The 24,166-nt window shown below is 41.5% G+C and overlaps 2 protein-coding genes across 4 annotated transcripts in view; one reads left to right on the forward strand and one right to left on the reverse strand.

The window, feature by feature from the left end:
* FAM76B (family with sequence similarity 76 member B) overlaps nucleotides 1-172 on the reverse strand; it is a 13,945-nt gene extending 13,773 nt beyond the window's left edge. The window contains exon 1 of the mRNA XM_017738187.1: nucleotides 152-172. Coding sequence (XP_017593676.1) covers nucleotides 152-172 — 21 coding nt within the window. The remainder of the gene's footprint in view (nucleotides 1-151) is intronic.
* A 4,979-nt stretch (nucleotides 173-5,151) lies between these two features.
* On the forward strand, nucleotides 5,152-23,343 carry CEP57 (centrosomal protein 57). Of its 3 annotated transcripts, XM_017738212.1 has the most exons (11): nucleotides 5,152-5,167; nucleotides 7,519-7,581; nucleotides 8,255-8,434; nucleotides 8,756-8,877; nucleotides 9,763-9,897; nucleotides 14,818-14,895; nucleotides 16,231-16,335; nucleotides 16,494-16,574; nucleotides 16,904-17,148; nucleotides 20,607-20,751; nucleotides 22,095-23,343. In XM_017738212.1, exons 3-11 carry the CDS (start codon nucleotides 8,386-8,388, stop codon nucleotides 22,329-22,331), a joined length of 1,197 nt encoding a protein of 398 aa, XP_017593701.1. In that variant the 5' UTR covers nucleotides 5,152-5,167; nucleotides 7,519-7,581; nucleotides 8,255-8,385; the 3' UTR covers nucleotides 22,332-23,343. The 3 variants fall into 3 exon arrangements, with proteins under 3 accessions (XP_017593701.1, XP_017593699.1, XP_017593700.1); XM_017738210.1 differs by lacking the exons at nucleotides 5,152-5,167; nucleotides 7,519-7,581 and adding an exon at nucleotides 5,174-5,822; XM_017738211.1 differs by lacking the exons at nucleotides 5,152-5,167; nucleotides 7,519-7,581 and adding an exon at nucleotides 5,174-5,822 and having other exon boundaries at nucleotides 9,763-9,879.
* The last annotated feature ends 823 nt before the right edge of the window (nucleotides 23,344-24,166 follow it).

A 24,166-nucleotide genomic window follows, 5' to 3' on the forward strand; every position in this document is an offset into this window, starting at 1 on the left:
TGTTTATAGGTGTTTGTGTGTGTATATGTGTGTAAATGTGCGTATACGTATATGTATATATATCTGTATGTATGTATGTATAAAGCCATGATGTATGCACACATGTTTTCTAAAGCGACAGAAAAAGAGACAGATACTGGGCTGTTTATACCAGCCCTGTTGCTGTCCCCATGCCAGTGCCTGGAGATCCTGTTTGTAAGCGAATGGGAACAAAGCGCTGAATTTGGTTTGTTCTCACGAATAGCTCGGTGTCGTGACTTTGAAAGCACCTGTTCCACGGGCAGGCGGGGCTCAGCCAAGCCCCCTCTGTGCAGTGCTGGGTCAGTGGGGCGAGCACGGCAAGCCCAGAGCTCCCAGTGCCGAGCTGCTGGTGGATTGCACGTCTGCTTGTTTCTCTTTGTAAGGTGGAAACGTTGCCTTAAGCTGGGGTTTGGCTTTGGTAGATACCCGTGCCCTTAGGCGCGTGTGGGAGCACCTGGCAGATTGGGACAGGTAACCACCTGCACGCTGGGGACCAGAATTTCCGCGTCCGCAGTTTTGGCTTGATGTTTATCGCTTTCTAAATTTAAGTGGTCGCTTTTCCTTGTTTTTTGGTCTTTTTGTGTTTTGTTTTGGGTTTGGTTTTGGTTTTTGTTTTTTTTTTTTTGTGAGAAGCTGTGTCTTATTTGCGCTTTGGAGGAGCAGAGATGCTGAAAAGGCTGCAGCACGATGGTGTGCGAGATCACTCTTAGGGGATTCGTGTTTTGGGATCTCACTGGCTGGGTGGTGAGCACCCGTTGTGGGGTTCTCTGCTGTGTGTCTCCTGCCCTGCAGTGTGCTCCCATACTTACACCTCGACCAGCAAGAGGAATTTGAGGACTCCTATCTCCTTCCTGAATGGAATTGTTTCTAGCATGTCTAGAAAAGGATGTCAGAAGACTCGTTTTAGTCTTCAGTAGGTAAATGGAGGCTGTTAATCAATTTAGTTAGCAAAACAAAACTTTTGGGGAAAAAAGTTGCCCACTGTAGACTTTCTGTATGTGCTCAAAAAAAGAACAAAACCGTAACTTTATATTTTTCTGAACATTGAAAGTAGTTGCTTTTAATACATCTGGCACTCTACGGCAGATAGTTGACAAAAATTACTGTATTGTGCCAACATTTTTTCCTCCCCATTTGATGTAATGGCTTAACTAAGTTAACTTTTTTTGTGTGTGCTTTTAACTAGAGATGTTACTGAAATGTAGAGTGCTCCTGACTCAGTCTATATCAGGGAGGTGCAGCCAGCACTTAACTTGGCATGTGGGTGATAGGGGCTAGGGACTGTCCTTCCTTCCCCACTCTCCTAGTACTGCAGTAATGAGGGAGGGTAGGCTGCTAATTGAGATTGTCCCTCCACAATGACTATGAAAGTTTGAATAACTGGATACTTGGATGTTTTATAATCAGTACATTCAGTATCTCCTTATTTTGGGGTTTTTTTTGCTCATTCCCTGCATAATTTTCCAGGGTTTGCCTTTTTTTTTTTTTTTTTTTTTTTTTTTTTTACCACGTGCAAAGACTACTGTATGTCACTTAAAGCATTGCCAGGTATCAATCTTTTTTTCTCTTTTCCTTTTTTGGTTGTGGTACCAGATGAGAACTTGCAATAGCACCCATTCTAATTTAATCCCTTTTTCCCGTGCCAGAGTGCAAGTACCAAAGGTGCTGACTTTGTGCCTTTATGCTTTCTTCATGCAGTCACTGCCTGAAAGATGTTGTGTCCTGCTGTCACTTAGCATTACAGTTTGTTTATAAATCATTGTTATTTTTACTGTCCACAGATCTAGTAATTTGGGTAAGATAACAAGAAAAATGGTTTTTTGCCTTTTCCTTACTGGAATGACTGGTACACCACTGAGTTTAAAAGCTCTCTGGATAGTTTTTCATGGTGTGCTGTACTTGTTTCTGTGTCAGGGAAGTAACAACGTTATGATGGGTCATTTTTAATGTCTACAGAAGTTTGTTTGAAAAGTGTCCCTCAGCCCCAAGTTGCTGATTCTTAGCAGAAAACTTTCCATATGAGCTTGTGTCTTTTTTTTCCCTGCTGTGTTCAGCTTTTGTGAGCTTCAGGAGGTCCCTGTGTGCTGGTGATGTGTTAAGATATTGCTGGTCTGTGTTTTTAATATTCCCTTCTTTCTGCTTGGGTAGGCAGCTGATATGCAGTGGTGGAAGCCATGAATTTTGGAAGGCAGTGTTGTCAGACCTGTGGAGATAAAACGTGCTCAGCTTGCTGTTATGTAATAGGGTACACTTGGCTCCTTGTGGGACTGTTAAGCTTCTTCATTTACTACTCTGAGCCTTTAATGTGGCTTAAGAAAGGAAAGACTGTAGGGAGTACAGTGAAAGAGAGGAGCTGTAGTTAGCAAATGTGGCCTAGCTGAGATTCAGAACAAATATATAGAGTTCCCTGATTTTTTTTTATTTTTCACAATTTTCCTGAGCATTGGAGCATGATACTCCCTGTGAGACTTTCCAACAGCAGGAGCAAATTTAAGTGATTTTTAATGACTTGAGGGAGTGGGGAAAAGAGCAGAGAATTGCTGTGATGTTTGAGCTTTGTGATGGGAAATTCCTTGAGGCTGTTTTGTAAACTCTCACAAAGTATTCTGTCAAATTATTTAAAGTCACTATTTATGAAACTGAATATAAGCCACTCTCTTGCTTAAAAATATGGAAGAAAAATATACTTGGTAGCAAATTATTATTTATACTGAAACAAAGAACGATTGCCTATATAACATATGGTGTTCCAGCATAAATTTTTTCAGTAGCTATTTGAAGCAGATATCTGAACTGACTATTACGCTGTTCAAATTACTATTGCAAATTACTGTTTCTGACTATTCAAATTAGTGCCTGTTCCCTGCATCCGGGTGGAATTTAGAAGATGTGTAACTAGTCAAAAGCCTCAATTTACTTTACTTTGTGTGACTTTGGTGCTCCGGGCTTTTGAGTACACCAGATTTTTCTTTCACTTAGTCTGCTGTTGGCTAGAAAAATGTTACTAATGTCAGTAAAAACAAACAAAAGAATTCCTTTACTTTGGTATTTTTATATAGTTATATTTAATTCTCAGAAGAGACATTACCTGTAAAGACATGAAAGATGATGGTGACATTTAGAAGGATTGTGATGCTGTCAGCCCTACTTTGGTTTCAAACTGATTCCCCTTTTTCTCTTGACTGTTTCATGGGATACCTTTGGTTTGAATCAATAGCAGACAGGATATTGATATTTGAATCGATGGTTGCTGAGGCTTATGTTGCTGCTGTTCCTGTATTGTCTGCTACAGAAGTGCTGTGTTTTTCTTGGTTTGTTTTTACTCCATCATTTGGTTGTAGTATTCTGTGCTCATCAATGCCATATCCTGTAATGCTGGTGGCATTTTTGATGTTTGCACTTAACAGGCTTTCGATCAGATGGATTCGTGTGTTCTGGTTAGACTTGTGAGGCTGCCGAGTGTAAAGCAGTGTGTATATGCATAAAACACCTGCTTGAAATGGTTTTATTAAAATATTCTCAATTAGGGATTAGTGTTTTAATTCACTTTCTGAGGTACCAAATGTGTGTGCAAATTCCGTTATTTTGAGAAAAGCCATTATGTTGTGTAGGAAAATGTTATAAACACAAACTGCAAAGCAGTCATAAAACTATGCTTAGAAACACCAATTGACATACTCAGAGTAGTTAGGATTCTAATTTTCTTGCCCACAATGGATCACTTTATTTGTAAGAGGAAATCAGCTGTGTATGGGCTTTAAATAGCTTTAAAATTTTCTTAAATTTTTCCCCCACATTTGGCTGCTCATAATGCATTTTGGGCTGTTGTGCAATTTACCATGAGGTACTTAATACTTTCTGTATTTTAATTTAGGTTGAGATATTCTCCCAATGATTGATATTTGCAAAAGCTTAAAAGCACCCTGCCAAGATCAGCAGTTGCTCATTTGTCTTACTGATGAAGGGGGAAGCTGTAGGAGCTTTGCATCTGTCTGCAGCCCACCTCTCTTAGGTTGCTTTCAGATTCTGTCACTGAAATGTTCAGTGATGGGTGCAGTTGAGAGAAGTTAAAAGTAAGCATTTCATTTAATTTGTATATACAAATTGAAAGCTTAGGCCAGGTAGAGAGTTTTTGAGTCGAAACCATCAGCACTGTATTCTGCCATGTCTCCTTTATTTAGAAGAGCATCTTCCCAGCTAGGTGGTCCTTTCAGGTCATTGCAACATCCAAAGCACAGCAGGTGTTTGCAAAATTGATGCAGACTGCTGGGAAATCCATGGTCTCTATGGCCACGTTTGTCAGAACAGTCTGAAGCTGATTTAAGAGTACGTTCCTGCTTAGAGGTAGGAGTACTTTCCTGGCTGTGATCTGCTGTTTCCTGTGCTGATACCACTAATCAGGTGTAGCATAAAGCCATCTGGATGTGTCTTGTGAAGTTCCATCTACTAATGGAAAGATAAGGAAGATGAATTGAAGTAAGTGGAGTTAGAGGGACTGGGACTCTCACCTCACCTTCCCAGCTGCAAAGTGTGTCCTGTGTCCCATGTGTAGTCAGTGAGCTCTTGTGTTAGATGAGGTGATGTAGAACCATGGTCCTGGGTGTGCCTTATCAGGTTTGGCCACCTTAGTGCAGTATCTCATGTGCTGTAAATGTAACCAGTAATTAGGAATGTGGTTGTTTTCCAACTGCTTGTGGATTGCCTTCTCCCAATGAGCAGCAGACAGTATAAGTAAATGGGAAACAAAAGTGTAAATCAGAAACTAGTATGGGAAAGAGATTAATCTGTTTGATATTGTTTTTAGTGAAGGGGAGTCAAATGTAAAAATGACACGTCCTAAGGCTAAAAAGAAGGAAGTACAGCTTTTGAGATATGAGTCTCCTCTAGCCGTACCTCTACATATCATCTGATGGAATCCTACTTTTCTTTATTTCTGTTGTTATGACAAAGCAACAAATGTGCTGAATAACAGCTTTATTTTGTTTTCAGGATGATCTGCACATAACTCGTAACTCTACATCAGCCACAGATGGACTCTCTTCAACTTCGTTTATAGAATACCCGAAGCACAAGCCATTTATTAATTCGGATTTGGAGCGCTCCCCATGGAAACCAGTAATTCCATATCCTGAAAGCAACAGCAGAGGTATTAGTTCAGCAAAGTTGGTTTCTTACCTGTTTCCAAATCATGGTAAAATACTGTATGTCTTCCACATCTGTGAAGATTGAAGTCTTTTTATCCTTTTATCAATTCCCAGTGATGTCCAGGTTGCCTGTTTTGTAGGTCCTTTGCACTTCTTTTTCCAAAGAACACCTGATGATAAAGGTCATCTTACAGATGGAGAAAGATGCTCTTCTTCGGAAGTAGAGAATTGTAAAATTGTCTGAGTACTTTGTGCAATTGTATTGACATGTTTTCTTTGTCCCTTCTTCAGTCTTCGTCTCCTTCAACCTTTCTTCTCCTGAATTCATAGCTGAGTGAGAGATAAGGAGACTTTAGTCCCCAGAATGGTTTGGAGCAAAGGAAGAGGTTTGGTCCTGTTAAAATTGAAATGCTTGTCATGAATGAAGGGTGTATTGTGAGTATTTATTGTATCACTGAAGACTTAAAGGATACAGAGAAGGGTTCAGCAAAGTGCTGAACTGAGAGCTCATAAAACCAAAAAGGGAGGCAATTTTATTCCCATTTATTCTTGTTTCTAGGCTGTTCCGTCTCCCTCTCCCACTCTGGTCCTGGTGTTCATCTCCATGTAAACAGATTTGTCTTGACTGACTGGACATGAACAAAAAACCTATTCTTGGTTAGTTTTCTGTTGTTTTAGTGAATAAGCTTGTCATCCAGTGAGACTTACTCCAGTGCTGCCTTGGGGTACATACAGGGTATATCATGAGGATTTGGGAGAGTAGAGCAGGACCTATCCTTTGATGAGCCGTTTGGTCAGGGTCATTGCAGAAATGCTCCCTTTAAGACTGGAGTGGCATGGAGGCTTAAGTGTGTGAACTGCTTGATACTTTTTCCTTATATGGACAAAAGTGAGGAATATTTAGGATGAATCCTAGTATTACCCAAACTAAGTAAAAAATCAGGATGATAGCCTCAAGTCCCTGTTCCAATAACACAATTCATGTCTGAGTTACTAGGGACTCCTGTGTTAATGACCTAGAAGATGAAATCTCAGTTCTTGCAGTTCTATTTAAAATGCAGTATATACTTTCAAGGCCATCACTTTTGAGAATGCCGTTGACACAAAATTAAAACAATCTTTACAAATGAAAAATGGGATGCGCAGGAAAAAGCTTCCTTATGAATTACTGATGCAGGTGTATTTTTGTCGAGTGTGCTCCATGTTGCATTAGCAATAAACTTTTGACTTCCAAGTTTTCACTTGGCAGTTTTTTTTCAAATGGTGACTCTGCCAACTCTGAGATAAGGATAGGTGGTGGAAGACAATCGGATAAATTATATCCCTTTTTTAAAATCAGCAAATGTTTTTGTTTTCAAAAAATGTTTAAATAAAGTGCAAGTAAATGTGAATATGTACTGAAAATTGAATCCAACACATGGATGATCCAGTATGTTTCTCTTTTTGCATAGCTTTTAAAAATGCAGAAACATTCTGGAGCGTATATTTTAGTAATTTCAAATGGCAAAATTGATTTGATTGTTCTTGAGGGTCCTTATTGCTACTCCTGTTCCCTGTATTAAATAATTCTTATTGAAAAATCCTGAAATTGAGTATAGTAAGTTCTGTTTATTGTGATTTTAATGTCTGTGTTGTATATGTGTGTCAGCATGCACAGTTGGCTTTAATGCTCTAACAGGAATGACTGAATGGTACTTGACATCCTGTTGCGTTTCACCTTTATCTTTTCATTGCTTGAGTTGCTTCATTGCTATTTTGTTAGTCATTACTGTGAATATACAGAGATTTCAATGTAGCTTTTAAGAGTAATAGTAACAAATCTGTTTATTGTCTCAGCTATGCCTATTTCAACTGAATCCAAGGAACAGTAATGTAAATAGAGAAGAGGGTGCAATTGGTGATTCTGATATGCAAATAGGGCCAAATTATCAATAGCTTCCTCTTAACTGTGACTACTGTTGCTGCTACTTATGTAATTAACAGGTTTCCATTGATGTGATACTCTCATGTGCTGATATTCATTTCAAGATTTGATGAATTTTTACTCTGGGATGCTCATTCTGATAATTATTTTTCCTTTTTTCTTTTCTTTTTTTTTTGGTTTTGTTTTGTTTTTCTTTTCTTTTTGGTAATGTGATGCCCAAACCAATATGCAGTTCCAACTGTTCTAGTGCTCAAGCATTCTGTAGTAAAGGTACATTCTTTCTCTGGAGTGGATTTAAGCACAAAGGAGAGGGCTGATGTGACCTTGCAGATTATTCTGCTATATGAGCTGTGTGTACAGATGTTCTTATGTTTAACTTTAGCAGCCCTGTATTGGGGAAAGGGCTTATGCTTATGGTTCCCTTTACAGAATTAAACAGCACACCTAAGAGGCGCAGTACATCAGATTACCAGCAGTTGGTCTAATTGCAAGGTGCTGTGAGTTCTATTACAACTGCTTTTCTTTTTGTGGTGAAGAATATAGAAAGGCTTTGTTCAGTAACTGCTAAAGCTGGGAATGCAGTAGAAAGGGAAAAATGGTTCAGCCCAAAGGAGATGTATGTTTTTAGGTGGAGGAGGGGAGCACAAGTGCAAAAACCAGAAGAATTAAAAAAGAAGTCCACTTATAAATAAGCACTTTTGTAGCCCTTCTCATAGTTAACCTTTATTATGCTGTGTGGCCATTCACGGGAACATTGTGTTTATGTATTTGTTGTGGTAGGAATAATAATAATATAGATAATTGCCACTGTTTAACTATCTAATTGTGACTTTTCATTTTCTTTTGATAAAGGGTCAGAGGATGCACTGTTTGTTCTTAATTGACACAATATTTATATGACTTGTTCTGGGAAATAGTTGTATCTTTCCCAGATGTGTCAGGTGAAGGGGGTGCACTAAGGGCATCTATTTGTTCAAGACTAGTTTTAGAATCAGTTATGGTTCAAAGGGAAACAGGTCTTAATTCCTGGAAGGACTCTTGGATGCTGGTAGGGAACACTCTGACCTTCTTACATAACGTGTTTTTATAATAGCATTGCAAGTTCGGTGTTGTCTTGAAGTGGTGATTTAATGGTATCTAACAAAAGGTACATATTCAATTGCAGCAATATTTTCTGCCCTGAAGAATCTCCAGGAAAAAATTCATCGACTGGAGTTGGAACGGTTTCAGGCAGAGGAGAATGTAAAACACCTCAGCAGGGAAACAGCAGACTATAAAAAAGTACTGAGTGAGCAAATGCAACGCAAAGAACATGACAAGACTGAAGTGTCAAAGAAAAATCAAGGTTGTTTGCAAATTTTGTATAGATACTATAGAACATTGATGTGGATGAAACTTGATTCCTATCAATGCCTAAACTAATTTTAGTTTACTTTGTTTAGCATCTTTTAATTTGCAATGGCATGTGGAGTTACAAAGAAATAATTTAAAGGCATTCTTTGGTTTAGGGATTTTTATGCATACAGAAGTTCATTAGGCATAATGGGTAAGTTTCTTAGATGGTCCTTTTCTTGTTTGTTTTGAAACTGTCCTGAATACAACAACAAAAAAAATCCCAGGACCAAGCAATACATTATTTCCATTTTCTGCCTTCTGTTATCTTCAGAGCTGTGTTCTCAGCTGGCAGCTGCTGAGTCTCGATGCAGCCTTCTAGAGAAACAGCTGGACTACATGAGGAAAATGATCCAGCATGCAGAAAACGAGAAGTCACATCTTTTGGAGAAACAGGTGTGTTCCCAAAACTATCTCAGGGTTAAATCATAAAAATCATTAATTATGTCATGATTTTTCATAGTTAGTGTAATTTTAATACCTTTAAGCATGGATGTCTATTTCAGCTGGCCTTCATATCCTTAGGTATGGATATCTTCCCTACTTACATTTCCCAGTCTTCTCAAGACCCTGGTATTTTCTTTGTGCACCCGTTTCTAAGGCAGTAGCAGGCTCTGGTATTAATATGAATTGTTTGCTTCTGCATGATTGGCTTACTGCAGTAGCTCATCGTTATTCTCCAGTGTTATACCTGTGTGCCACTGGTAAAAAAACTCCCTTTTGTGTTTACACTCTTCAGGTCTTTGGGGATTTTCTTTACTAGCGCTTCTCTTGCTAAATTGGGGCTGTAATACTGGTTCTGTAGAAATAGCAGTAAAATTTCTATTTCCCACCATCAGTAATTGGGATTTGGCCTATATCTAAAATGAGCTTGAATTTTGTTTTATAGAAATATGGGTCACCTAGAGCTGTCTGTTTGTTGGTCTCTGTGGCTATTCTATTTCAGTTTGTTAAATATTTACTGAAGAAAAAAATTGAGAAAGCTATTTCTAATTTCTGCATAATGATTTTTTTTCTTTTTTTACTGTGTTGGGTTGGGAGGAGGGAGAGACTGCAGAATCCTTCCTATCAGCTGTGGTTAAGTGTGTGGTTCCCTACTGCTGATGGTGCAATTTGCTCCCTGATTGTGGCACCATCTAAAATTGCACAGAGGAAGTAGGAGTTCCTTTGGACTGTTTATGGGCCTCCTTTGTGCTCCAGACACAAGATGGTCTTGTTTTCTTGTGCTTATAATTGTTTTCCTTTGTTATAATTGTTTTCCTTTTCACTTCTCCCTTCAAGGGCTTCTTGGAGAGAGATCGGCTTCTTGACCAATCGCATGTTCAGTCAAAATTGGAAAAGCTGGATATACTGGAAAAAGAGTATAGCAGACTTACTACGATGCAGTCCTTAGCAGAGGTCTGTCATTTGTGTTGGGTACTATATCAGATTTATCTTGCTTATTCTAATCTGTACTTCACAGCTCTATGGCAGTAGCAGAGCTGAGCAAAGCCTTGTGCTTTAGAGTAGGACAGCAACTAAACTTCATTTTAAAACTGAGCTGTTGTAAAAACTTGAAGTTACTGCTGAAAGTCTACATGTCCAGGTAGACTTTGGGTCACTGTACACTGCTGGAGTTGGAGTTTTATTAAGCCTTAATAGTCTGTTGGTGTTCCTCTTTTGTGCTTTGTTGGTGCCTAGGCATTGTAAAATTGCAGCCATTCCTAAGATCTTGGCTTGCTTTGCATGCTACTGAATGCTAGCAGTTATTTTCTGTTATTATCCAGATGTACCTTGACTTGTATGAATTTGATGTATTCTTTTCCTTTTATCCCTCCTTAATAAGAAGCACAATTATTATTAGTTATTTTGTGTGCAGACTTCTGGAGCCTGCTGTTGCAAGGCCTCTAGCACTGGATGGGTTTGGGTCAGTCTGCCTTTTCAGGACACTGTTTGAATCAGGAGCTTCTACAAACTCAACATGACTGTGTTTGGTCATATTCTGTTGTGGGTTGACCCTTGAATTTTTATAGTTTTTGTAATTTTATGGTGAGAAATAAAACTCAATCTTACCATGGGGCTGCAGGGGAATCTCTGCTCTAGCACGTGGAGTACCTTCTCCCCCTCCCTTTTTGACCTTAGGATCTGCAAGGCTGCTGCTTTCAAATATTCTCACTCCTCCCTTTTTGCTGCTGTTCCCTAGCAGTTTTTTTCCCCTCCTTAAATCTGTAATCCCAGTGGTGCTACCACCATTGCTGTTGGGCTCAGCCTTGGCCAGCGGTGGGTCTGTTTTGGAGCCAGCTGGCACTGGCTCTGTTAGCATTGGTTCTGTTGACATGGGAAAGTTTCTGGCAGCTCCTCAGAGAAGCCACCCCTGTAGCCCCATTGCTACCAGTGCCTTGCCATGCAAACCCCATCCATCTCTGTGTACCCTCTGTGGTGTTGGCCTCTGAAGTCCCATCCCTGTACCTCCCTCTGTTGCTGTAAAGACACCACAAGTCTCCCAAGCCTGGAAACTACAGAGGGCTTAGCCAGGGAGAGGCTTCCTTATGCAAATTTTTTCCCTGCTCCCTCAAGAGGACCAGATAGTATGTGATTAAATTGTGGTATTGAGGATGGCAGCTCTGGATTCTATCAAATCATAGGCTTGCCACCCTGCACACCAGCCCTTATCTCAGGTGGTAAAGTAGATGGTGTTTCTCCAGAAGTACATAAGGAGATATTTGGTAGTAAATCTTTAGCTGTTTGGCTTGCTGCAGAACATTTAGATGCTACAACTATTCTTGGAAGTCCCTGAGCCAAAGCGGCTGCTACAAGCTTTTTATGATCTTGACACCCCATTGTGGTGAGCTGCAGTTGTAGAGTACAAGTGGTTGCATTGTTTATTTAGGCCAAACACTTGAAAAGAGAAATAAGAGTCTCCTGGGTCTTGTACTCTGAAAGTAGTAGTAGTTTCCTCTAGGATTAGAGTTGAAATAACAAGTTCAGCAACTGGCATTCCCTCTGAAAGGCTTTTACCAAGTTTTTGACTGATAGTAGCTGAAGTTTGGTGAGACTGGGTTGTTTGCCTTTTTGTGCCTGGCTAGTGAAAATAATTTCAGCCTTATGGTTCTTCTTGTGTTCTTTTCTGGAACAAACCAGAGAGCTTTGATTCTTTATCTTCAGGAATTAGTAGCTGTCACAATTAAATATGTTTAAGGGGAATTGGGTGTTAAATTCACACAATTTTGAAGCAGTTCTTGGGACTGAAATAAATCTGGATTTAGCTGTGATGCCAAGTCATTTTCCTTGTGATCATTATGCTGTCATGAGCCATTTTCTGGTTGACAGGTCTGCCTGCCTCTGTGGTTATAGACTATGTTCCTATGTGAGCATCCATGTGATAGGTGTTACCTTATAATCTTTAAAGGGTGATTGCACTCTCTACTCAGAAGCATTGCATCTGTTCCCTCTTCGATCTCTGCTGTAGTTGTGGCAAGATCATAGGAACATTTTCAAATCGAGTTTGAAGCAAGAAATAAGAGACAGTTTCATACAGGATGTGCTGAAATGGATGGAAAGTGGTGAGGTGATGGCTCATGAGTGAGTGGTGATGTATCTGCCTCTGAGTTCAGACACTGCCAGAGCACAAGTTCTATGGGGGTCTTACTGAGAGCATTTTATCTCCCAAGAACCACTACCTGGCCCTGTAAGTATTGTCCTCAAGTAATTTGCTGATGTCAGTATTGCCTGTGGAAAGGAAATGCTGAGATTCCTATTTATGTGAAGTACTTGTAATTGGAGTACTTACCCTGGAAATGCTTTTGAGACATCTTTATTGCAACTGTAGTCCTGCAGTGCAGGCTCTGGACAGCTGACTGAGAAGATCTGATCATGTCTGTGTCTGAAGATGGAGTAAAGAAACAGGGCTGTTCCCTGAAAGTGCAGTTTGGCCTGTGGTCTTGCATGGAGCCAGATGGCCAGAATTTGAATGTGTGTGTGGATGACATTTTTTGGATAACTGTGGTTCATAGTAATTGATCTTAATGCTAACAGTGAGACTTAACCCCCCATTCTGTGGGGGGCCCCAACCCATTCTGTGGGTTGGGCTGCATCAAAAGCAGCGTGGTCAGCAGAGTAAGGGAGGTGATTCTGCCCCTCCACGCTGCCCTAGTGAGACCCCACCTGCAGCTCTGTGTCCAACCCTGAGGTCCTCAGCACAGGAAGGACATGGAACTGTTGGAGCAGGTCCAGAGGAGGCCACGAAAATCACCGCAGTGTTGGAACACCTCTCCTGTGGAGACAGGCTGAGAGAGTTGGGGTTGTTCAGCCTGGAGAAGAGAAGGCTCCAGGGAGATCTTATTGTGGCCTTTCAGTTTTTAAAGGGGGCTTATTAAAAAGATGGGGACAGATGTTTTAGCAGGGCCTGTAGTGTAGTGATAGAACAAGAGGCAGTGCTTTTAAACTAGAAGAGGGTAAACTAAATACAAGGGAGAAATTTTTTACAGTGAGGGAGGCAAAACACTGGAACAGATTGTCCACAGAGATGGTAGATGCCCTGTTCCTGGAAACATTCAAGATGAGTTTGGACAAGGCTTTGAGCAACATGGTCTAGTGGAAAGTGTCCCTGCCCATGGACTTAAGTGACCTTTAAAGGTCCTTTCAACCTAAACCATCCTATGATTCTGGGATTCTGTGAGTAGGTGGTTGCATGAAAATAATTTTCTGTTAGAAAACAGGCCAAAAATAGAAATATTTTATTTCTATTTTGTCATTAAAATTTTTTGCAGTGGCTCCTGGTGATTGAGTCGGATGGTCAGGCAGCCCAGTGCTGACCTGCAGTCTGCTTGCTTTGCAGTACTGTCTTATGTGATGGGCAGCAGTGCTGGGCAGGGTCTGTTCGCTTGGCTCTGTGGCCTCTCTCTTAGTGACAGTCCAGTAATCTGCATAATACCTTCTATAAACAATGAAATCATTTAGGGAATCTAAATTTGGTATATAATTTCTAACAGGGTCTATCACAGGTGATACAGTAAGATACACTCTTGCTGTGCAGTTTGAGCTGCCTGCTGCAGCCGAACAGCTAGCTGAGGAAATACTCATTCATTTCAGAATAAAAGCCTTGGCCCAGCTTCATGTCAATCTTCAGTTTAAAGAGAATATTTTCCTCAATATTTTCATGCTTAACAGATTAAAAAAAAGTCTTTGAGACTGACCACGGATATCAAGGGTTGTGCCAATAACTGTAAAGGGCAGAAGATGATTTTAAGTTACCTGGAATACCTTTGTTTTGAATGAAAAAAATAAATCATCAGAATGGTTCTTTTATTCAATAGAAAAAGTTGGTTCCTTTATATAGTGCCTTTGTCCTTAATGTTTATCCAGGCTTTTGCCTTTTAACACCTTTGTATAACAGCTCATTGCATTATTTTTGTAGTTAATGCTTAAGTAAAGCAGAAATATTTAGTACCTCAGTGTAGTGGGTTTATAAACAAGTGTTCAAATCCAGCCATCACTCTGTCTAGCACACTTTTCTGCCTTAAGTTTGATTAGTGGCTCTTGAATTATCAGTCTTTGGGGGAAGAGAAGGGAAATTGTTTTGGGTACTGGAGCTCTGGATTGTTTTTTCACTGCTGTATAAAGCCAGAAAGTTACTTGATAACTTTCACATTGGGAATTTCAGTGTATCTTGTTTAAACAATGTTTTCATCTTGTTGGAGGTTTACAAAGAAATATGTGCTTTTTCCCTTAACCTTTTCCTTTGAAGAGGAGTTTCAAAAGGCTTCTTATATGCTTTTGTGATAAAAAGATGAAATTACTTCAGTTTTGTTTAAAGGTATCTCAGAGGCATCATGCAACCTTTCCTCCCTCTTTTTTTATTAGAAAGGTGGCTACATATTCAAAATTCTTTTCTTGAAAGAGTGCAAGTTACAGATTTTAGCAAAAATACCATTAGTGGTCTAAATAAAGCAAGTCTTCCCTTGCCTTATAATGATATGTCTTTGTTAGCTCTTTTGTAGTACAGAATCTTGGAGGATAATGTATACAAAGCAACCTACTGTCTAGGGTGATTTTACAATTGAAAAGAAAGAGCCTTGTGTATTGCTCTGTGTGTATTTGGCTGTGACTTAACTTCAGATACCAGTTGTGAATGTAAGAATAGAAAAAAAGAGTAAATGTTAAGCGTAAGCTTTTGACTGCTGTGTTTATGCCTATACAGGTGAAGCATCAGCCATCAGTACAATGCACAAGTCTTCATTTATCTTTAAATCCTAAGATGGACTCATAGTTTTGCTCAAGCTCTTAGTACTGTGGGCTTCAGGAAGAAAAAGAATTGTTTCATTAGTAATGCTATTATTTTTATTCAACTTTGACTAGAAAAAAATGAAAGAGCTGGAACAGAAGCTTCAGGAGGAAGAACATGCAAGGAAGCTTGTTCAGGAAAAAGCTGCTGAGGTAACCAACAGGAAATTTCTTTTGTACTGGTATGCGCTGTAATTAGCTCTTCCTTTTTATCAACTTTTCAGCTAAGCTTACTGAAAGTGCCCCCCATATGCCTCACAGAATAATGAAATCCTGGTTTTAGTATCTTTTTTGGTTGGTTGGTTTGTTTGTTTTGGGGATTTTTTGTGGGTTTGTTTTGGGTTTTTTTGTTTGGTTTTTTTTTTGTTTTTGTGATTTTTTTTTTTGTTTTGGTTTTGTTTGGGGGTTTTTTGTTTTGGTTTTTGGTTTTTTGGTTTTGTTTGGGGGTTTTTGGTTTTGTTTGGGGGTTTTTTGTGGTTTTTTGTTTGTTTTTCCTCCTGCCTGAAGTACCAAATGTTCTGAAGTTCTCTGAGCTTTTTGGAAACCTTTTTCTACCACCACCTGTGCACTGAAGCTTTGATTTCTTTACTAAGAGAAGTTAGTTGGAAAAGAGGAGTAGAAATTCAGACTAATTCATAATTGAGTATGCATGGGAACCTCTGAATATATCAAGGTCAACAAATGGGCTCCCTTGTTCATAATTGTAATTAAAATATTGTAGAAGGAGGCAAAAAAGAGACAACATACTCTTGATTATGAGCCCTTAAGGATGCTGGCTGATCTTCTAATCCAAAAGTGTGGTGTTCATTAAACATTCATTGGATGCTGAAGAATTATGGAGGTAATGTGTTAGGCTCTAACATTAACCTTTGCCAGGAGTTTGGTGTGATGGGGAAAGGGATATCTCAATTTAATAATGAAAAATTGTGCTGTGAATGCTTCTTCAGGACATGGTTTCTAAAGCCATGCCATATCTTCCTCTTGAACAGCAAAGCGTGTTAGGATTCTCACTGTCGACAGGAAGTTCTAACCCTAACTCTCTCAATAGATGGTTTGGTGGTTAGTTTTGTTATTGTGGCTGTTTGTTTGTTTGTAGGTTTTTTACTGTCAAATTTAATAGGACAGAAGGAGTAGTTCCCTAGTAACTATATGTCATGGGATCAATTGATCAGGCTTGGGTGGCTTGAGCTCCCCAATACCTTGTCAAGTGTAAAGCACAGCTGATATTTTGGCACTTGCCTGCATGGGACTAATGCACTAAGGCTAATTCTCTAACTTATTAGGATTGCTGACAAGTAGTGCTACCAGAGGAAATATTTAATGTTTAAGTTGACCTTGGACTGCAAAAATATCCTAAAAATTTGCAGCCCTTGCTTTTAGAGAGCCTATGTTTTAAAAATTCTCAGTTTGCAATTCTCTGCTTGCACTACTGTCTCTGATTATTTATTAATCTAATTTCAGTAACTCCCCTTATTCCCTCAATTGTAGCTTCAGACAGGCCTGGAAACCAACAGACTACTGATTCAAGCAGCATCACCACTGCTTTCTCCAAAAGCAACACAACCTAGGAAAAAAGCTAAGCAGCCAGAGAAGGTAAGATGTGGGGAAGAGAAGGGCAATTTCTGAGGAGTTAAATAAGGTTGTGTGCATGTGATTAGGGAGCAGGTTGCCTCTTTTACTACAAAGTAAAGGGAAAGTAGGTTTGCTGTAGTATAATTTTTGCTAAATACTTCTTTCTTCTTTCTTTCCAGAAATGCTCTCTTGGGAGACATTCCACTGTGCAGCCCCATTACAGACTGTGCCTGGGTGATGTACCCTTTGTGGCTGGGAAGGTGAGCTGATTAATTCCAAAGCTCAGTAGCTGCAGCTCCTTAAGTGTCTTTGCCTCGGTGCACTCCTGACACCCAGTGGTCAGATAATGTAATTTTCTTTGACACTTTTCTTACAGATTGTCTTTGTTGGATATTGACAACTAGCTGAGCTGGTATTTCCAAAAATGAGCCTGCTCTGCTGCTTGACAGGGTGTTCTTGTTAGGGCGTATTAACTGAAACAAAAATTACATTCTTGTCAGTAAAATGAAAGTGCCACTGTTTTTAAATGCTCTCCAGTATTATCAAGTTGTTGATAATGCCGTTTAAAAGAAGTCTCTTTTCCTTTCAGTCTACCAGTCCCAGTCATTCAGTTGCTGCCAATGTGCAACACGTGCTGCACCTGATGAAACATCACACGAAAGCTTTGTGTAACAGACATGTGGTAAACGATGCTCCACTAGCAAAACCCACCAGTATGGCTCATCCTGCCAGCAAAAGCAGAAGGCCATCCCTGCCAATGGACTCGTCCTCATCTCAGGAAGAGCTCTCAGAAGTGTTGCTGACTTTACAAGATGAATTTGGACAGATGAGTTTGTGAGTGTGGTACATTCTCCATTGCAGTTTATGAATGTAGATGTTTCATATTCTTGCCTTTTTGCTTTGAACTTGGAAGGTTTTGCCTGAGAAAGGTCTTAGTTTAGGAGGTCTCTAGCATGTAATCTTTGTCTTGCTGCTTGCAGGGGCTGTCAATTCTCCTTGCAGATAGAGGCTCTGCTAAACAGTCTGGACAGCAGACCTGTGCTTATGTGCAGCAGTATATTCAGAAGAGGCAAGGGAGAAGTCACTGCCCCAATGCAGCAGACTGTTGTGGTGTGGACCCAGCCAGCAGCTCAGTACCCTGCTGCCACTCACACACCCCCACACCCATCCCTCCTGCCTGCTGGGATGGACAGTATCCACCCCTTATACTGTACCATTTATGTCCTGCCCAAGCCTCACACTTTTCAGTATGTCCCAGTTAACCACCATCACCTTTCCAGTCTTTTCATGTATGTACACACAGATATTATTCCTGTAGTCTATGGACCATCCCTTTACTAGCCCATTGAGTTAATTGAGCCCATGACTTTGGACTCAGCTGTCATAACAGTCTTTCAGGGCAGGAAAAAGTGATGGGTGGGTAGCTGAATGGCTGAAGTCATTTGGGGGTGCTGGTGGATGAGAGGCTGGACATGACCCAGCCATGGGCACTTACAGCCCAGAGAGCCAAATGTGTCCTGGGCTGCATCCAAAGCAGCGTGGGCAGCAGGGCCAGGGAGGGGATTCTGCCCCTCTGCTCTGCTCTGGTGAGACCTCATCTGGAGTGTTGCATCCAGCTCTGTAACCCCCAACATAAGAAGGATGTGGGCCTGCTTGAGTGAGTCCAGAGGAGGACATAAATCAGAGGGCTGGAGCACCTCTGAAGACAGGCTGAGAGAGCTGGGATTTTTAGCCTGGAGAATGGAAGGCTCAAGAGAGACCTCATTGTGGCTTTCCAGGGCTCAAAGGAGGCTACAAGACAGCTGGAGAGGGATTTTTTACAAGGGTGTGTAGTGTTTATATGAGGGGTAATGGCTTTAAACTGAAAGAGGGCAGACTTAGATGAGATATTAGGAAGAGATTCTTTACTGTGAGGATAGTGAGACACTGAACAGGTTGTCCAGAGAAGCTGTGGGTGCCCATTCTTGGAAACATTCAAGGTCAGGTGGGATGGGGTTCTGAGCAGCCTGGTCTACTAGAAAATGTCCCTGCCCATGGTAGGGAGTTTGGAACAAAATTATTTTTAAGGTCCCTTCCAACCCAAATCATTCTATCACCTCTTGTTCTTTGATCTTCAGCAGCCCCACATCAGAAGGGTCCTCTGAGAGACAAGGCAGGGTGGACAGATGCTTCATTTCCTTTGTCTCCAGGGCAGCTGTACTGAAAGCCCACCAGTACCCTTGTGGGTCCTTTAAATGCCCTCGCCCGAGACAGGCCCTGCCAAGGGTGCACAGAGCCTCTGGGCCAGCCACAGTGGGGTCCTCTTGCCAATCACTCTGTCAGGCCGATGTTAGCCTCCAACACCATCCCCCTGTCACTGCAGAAATACAAATGGGTTCTGCCCCTGTATGGCTTGATAGCATTAGGGTACACTGTGGCCCAGGGTCTGCTAAAGCCTTGTACTCCCCTGGGTCTGATGTGCCACGCCATCTGATCCACACAGTCCAGTAGATCTGGTTGTCCCTCTCCTGCACCTGGCTGGAGATGGGGCTCCTCTAATACTGGTCCTAGGATTCTACCATTTCCTGTAAAAAAGAATTAGGATTCCTATCTATAGGATCAGGAATAAGATCAGCCCTGCCACTCTGTCTGGAGAACTGCCCACTATGAAGACTTAAGCAGCAACTTTCCTGGAAGAACCCCTATTTGTGCTCGCTTTTTTTCCCTGCGGTTCACATACCTGTGCCTCTAGGGTTGAGGTATAGGTTTTCCATCCCACTTCATCTTCTCCCTGTCGTCCCACAGGTGAAACTCGGGATTCCCTGTGGTGTGTACCCTCTATATCCTGTCTTTTGTGTAGAAGGTAGCTTACTCTCTGTGGGGTTTAACCAGGAAGTCAATCCCACACAGCGGCTCGCTCACTGCCCGCAGACACAAATCTTCCCCTGATCTGAACTCCATTCAGCACCTTGCTGGATCCAAGCTCTGGCACCACGCTGGTTTTAACACCCTGGGGCTATTGAGAGTTCTCAAAGGCTGTTGTGATTAGCCTGGAGAAAGAAGGGGAATGTGTGGGACCATGTCTCTTCTGTAGGCTGGCCCGCCGAGCAGGGAATGAGAGCAGTGTAATTACACCGCTTCCCCAGTAGGTGGCTCCGGCGGTGCGCTGAGCACACCCATTCCCCCCAGGAATTTCATGGCCCGGGATTCCGTGGCACCATGAACCAGCATTGCGACCAGCCGCTGTTAAACCAGTACAACGATGCCTAGAAAAGATCTGTCTTCACACATTCTGGTCAGACCTGTCATTAACCCCTCATGGCCCATGTTGGATGCCAAAAAGTACTGTCTTGGTTCAACCCCAGCTGGCAGCTAAGCACCATGCAGCTGCTTTCCTGCCCCTCTGCTCTGGTGGGATGGGGAGGGAAACTGGGAAAAGAAAAAACCCATGGGCTGAAATAAGGACAGTTTAGTAATTGAAATACAGTCAAATGTATTGATAATAGCACGGAAAAATGGAGAGGAATAAAACCCAAGGTAAAAAAGTATGTGATGCACAGTACATTTGTTCACCACCTGCTGACCAATGCCAGTCCTCAGCAATAATTGTCCTCTCATGGCTAACTCCCCCTAGTTTATATTCTGGGCATGATGTTCTATGGTATGGAATATCCCTTTGGCCAGTTTGAACCAGCCATCCCAGGAATCTCTCTGCCCCAGCTTCTTGTGCCCCTCCTCACCGGCATAGCAGGAGACACTGAAAAGCTTAGGGTAAGCACTCCTCAGGAACAATGAAAACATCAGTGTTACCAACATTATTTTTGTACTAAATCCACAACACAGCACTGTAACAGCTACTAAAAATGAAAGCTCTATCCTAGCCAAAAGCAGGGTCTGGACAAATAGTCCATTAAAGGACAGCTTTGCTGGTGCTTTGCTTGTCCTGGTTAACAGAACATGAATTGTTACTGTACTGCACAGCTGCAGTAGGTACAGATACACAAAATATTAACTGAATGAGTGCTGAGATCAAGTTCTCAAGGGGTTATTTGGTCATTTTGGATATGCATTTTGAAGTTGGAAGCTACTTAGATTATTGAGACTCAATGTTGCAGCAGCCTGCCTCCAGGATGAGCTACTGGAATAGTGCTGCAAACCAGCAAAACTGTTCTTACTGGTTTGTTATGGTGTGTTGAACATGTCTGGCTGCTGATGCTATGGTTTCCTAGAAGTGTTATTTCTGAACTGGGGTATGAGCTGTAGAAGCCAATGGAGCCTGATACAAGCTTTGTTCTGTCTGACTTGTGTGCTAGTGATCATGAGCAGCTGTCAAAGCTCATCCAGGAAGCCCCAACTATTGCAGTGAGGGAAGATCTGGAGAGGGAACTTGATGCACTGGTGGGAAAGATGGAAGCAAAGGCAGACCAAATCAGCAAAGTTCGGAGGCATCGTTTGCAGGTGAGTTTCTTTTGCCTGTGTTCATACTCATGTAGAGTTGCTGACTTAAGCAGGGTTTTTTTAATGCTATATCCTAATCTAGCAGCAACTGCATAAAGCAGAAATAACTAGAGTAGCATTGTCTAATTCTGAATTCTACCTTTGATGTCCCAAAGTTAGTCTGCATACCTCCATCTATACCAGTATTTTTGCAGAAACATCCTTTGTCACCCTGTGCCCACTCCTCACCCTGTCCTGGACAGAGCTTTTGCCTCTATTCTCACATTGCATTTTACACTCCTCTTGTTCCTTGAACATTGTTGAACAGTTTTCCTTTACTTGGAGGAAACTACCTATTTATGTTTTGATTTGCATTTTTTTAAGGCTCAAAATACCTGTTTTGCTTATTCTATAACTTTCAGAATGTTTTGGATAGTGTAGCCTTTTCATTCAAAGCTATAAAACACACACATTGATTCCCTGTTTTCTTTTGTTTTCATTAATTTTACTGAATTTCTTTCAAAGAGCTTAAACCCATGTGTTTAATCTGGTTCAGTTCATATGAACCACGATTCACCCTCACCTGATGTAGCTTATACACAAAACACAGGCTGAGACCTGACATCCAGAATGGATCTGCAAAATGTTTGCTATTAGAAGTGTTACTCACTTAGATATCTTATGATCTTCAGAGGAACTGCTGCAGAGAAGCAGATGTGCTGTAGTTCCCAGCAGTAATGATGCTGCATGCTGTCAGCTAGGAGGAGGGACCACCACCACCCTAGAGAGGGGAGCTATAGAAGCCACCCATGTTGTGGTTTGGGCATATGAATGTGTCTGAACCTCAGACTGTCCAGTTCCCCATTCAGTCTTTGCTGGGAAGAACTGAGTGTTTGATGCTGTGATTTACAGTGCTGTGTGTGGATACCACCTCTTCACCCCAGCAGAGCTCTGGTATTCTTTTCAAAGCTACACCTCTGGTAGCGACTAGCTATTAAAATTACTAGTATGTATGTAAAAAACACTTGTTTTCTTTTTTAATCACTGGATGGTAACAGTGGCAAATCAACTTCTTTCATCTACACCTTTTTCTGTTACATTACTAATGGCGGTGTTCCCCCATAATGAGCTTCAGTTTTTAGAGAGGTGGTAGATCAGACTGTAAGCTAAACACAGCTCTAAAGATGCAAATATAACAATGCTTTGTAAGGAAAATAAAATATTTATTGTTGAGTGTGACTTGGAACCATCTGCTTACCTGGGTGAGATAAGCGGTGGGATATTTCAGCTGTTTGGAAGAATCGCTGAACATAAAACTGAAACAAGATCACTTCTTAATATTTTTCTTTGGGCTTCTCTTTCAGCTAGAGAGACTTAGGAGAGAATGCAAGTCCAGAAAGACTTCTGCTAAACAAATAAAAGACAGCAGGTTCCCAGTCAGTGAGGTTAAAGTAACAACTACAGTAAGCACAAAAGGCAAGAATGCAGGTCCCATCAAAGTGAAGCCTGGAGAGAAGAGCCGGAAGAATCTTCAGTTGCTGAGAGACATGCAGACCATACAGACTTCACTACAGAAAGATGATATCAGCTGGGACTGCTGACTCTTCTGCAGGAGATGTTCTTGAACCATCCTGGCCAAACTTTCTCACGTTCTGGATCTAAAGCAGCTGCCTTTCTTGTGGTGTGGAAGAGACTACTGTATGCCAAGCGCACTCTTGAAATACAGGCTTACGGGCTCTTGGTTCTCCATCCCTGCATTTGATTGTATATATTATGGTCTAGCTTAAAACACATTCCATTTTCAAGGTACATGGCCACTGAATCTTAACAGTAGGGCTCCCCCAGTTCCCTTATGTTATAGGTCCAGCAGTCCCTCCATGTTGTTCCAGCACACCAAGCACTGCATGTTTACATAGGTTGGGGTGTGTGTGTGATGTGCCAGTGCCATTTCACGCTGTTGTTCATCTGGGAGGCTTCTCAGGATGCATCTTGTGTGAAAACAATGCTGCAGCCCTGGGTGTTGAGGGCTTTTGTCAGTTCTGCTCTGGGTGCAGCTGCAATGACTCCATCTCTGGGAGTGTCTGAGGGAGAACAGGTAAACCCCTCCCAAGGTGTTCTGTGGAGCTCTCTTCAAAAGGCTTCCCTGGTTCTTCTGCTACGTTGCATTAGTCAGCATCAGTGGCAGTGGAAGTTTGAGTACTCAAAAAAGGAGCAAAATAACTTAGGAGTTACATTACTTAATGATCAAGTGAAATTTTTCTACAGAAGCCCTGCTTTAGGAAAAAGCTGTAGCATAGGGGTAATACCCTGTCTCTAGCTGACAGCTTTGGGTAGTAGAGGAGTGAGAGAAACCACAGGTGTTTTAAACTGCAAGTGCCTCAATCATGCCTTTTGGTCCTGGTGTCTTGCTTTTAACTTGAAGTATGTGCTTTGATGAGCTATCTACTTTTGTAGTAGTGCAATTAAGTTTGTGCTCTGACTTGCACAGCTGATTCAATGTTATTTATTATGTTAATAATTTAAAGAATTTCCTATTAATGGAATGTACAGAAGACCCAGATTACTTGTATATACAGTTGAAAAATAATAAAGCCAGCTTGCCTTTTGAATGAATTCTGGGAAGGCTGCACTTCCTCTAAATTAGCTGGGTGTTTGCTGCAGCACTGTGCCACAGCCAGTGGGCTTTTCATGGCAAGGTGACTTGTCCCTGGTCAGGATGATGAATGAGAGCTGCAGGTAAGGTTACAGGCAGAGCTGTGCACCCTCGCCTGCAGCTCAGCAGGGAGGGAGCTCTGCAGGCTCAACACAGGCAGAAGGGGGTTGAGTGTTGCCTCTAGGTGATGCACCCAGCTTGTCTCCTTGCATCTGAGGCACATATGGGGTTAGCTGCTGTTGGATGCTGCTCCCCAGGTACAGTGGGAGTAACCACTTACAGAGCAGTTCATACCAGAGGTCCTGCAAAATCAGTAGCTGAAATTTACGCTTGGTCATTTTGCTCAGGAAGGACCTCTGGAGATCAGCTTGCTCAAAGATGGGCTAACTTCAGCATGCCCTCAGGCTGTCCTCATGCAGCTCCTTACTGGTGGAGGGCTTAGGAGTATCTTAGGCTCCATCCATGCTGCCTACAGCGAATGAATGAGGTGCCAAGTTAGAATTAAGCCCACCAGGGTTGAGAGCATCAGGGAGCATCCACTGAGTTGATCACAAATCATCCCAGTAAATTTAGGCTTTGCATAAGGTTACATGCAAAAATGTGAATCTTTCTTTTACACAGAAGTTACTGTGCCAATGCACTGTAAGGTGCAGAAATTGTGGAGGTTTTTTTCAGTTGTGAAAGTATTTCAGAATACTTTGAGTGAAAATACTTTTACAATTAGAAAAAAATAATTCTGCACTTCACAGTGCATTAGACAGTAGCTTCTGTGAGAGTTGGGGT

Source organism: Corvus brachyrhynchos, unplaced genomic scaffold (assembly GCF_000691975.1).
Source record: "Corvus brachyrhynchos isolate BGI_N302 unplaced genomic scaffold, ASM69197v1 scaffold117, whole genome shotgun sequence".
NCBI classification, from domain to species: domain Eukaryota; kingdom Metazoa; phylum Chordata; class Aves; order Passeriformes; family Corvidae; genus Corvus; species Corvus brachyrhynchos.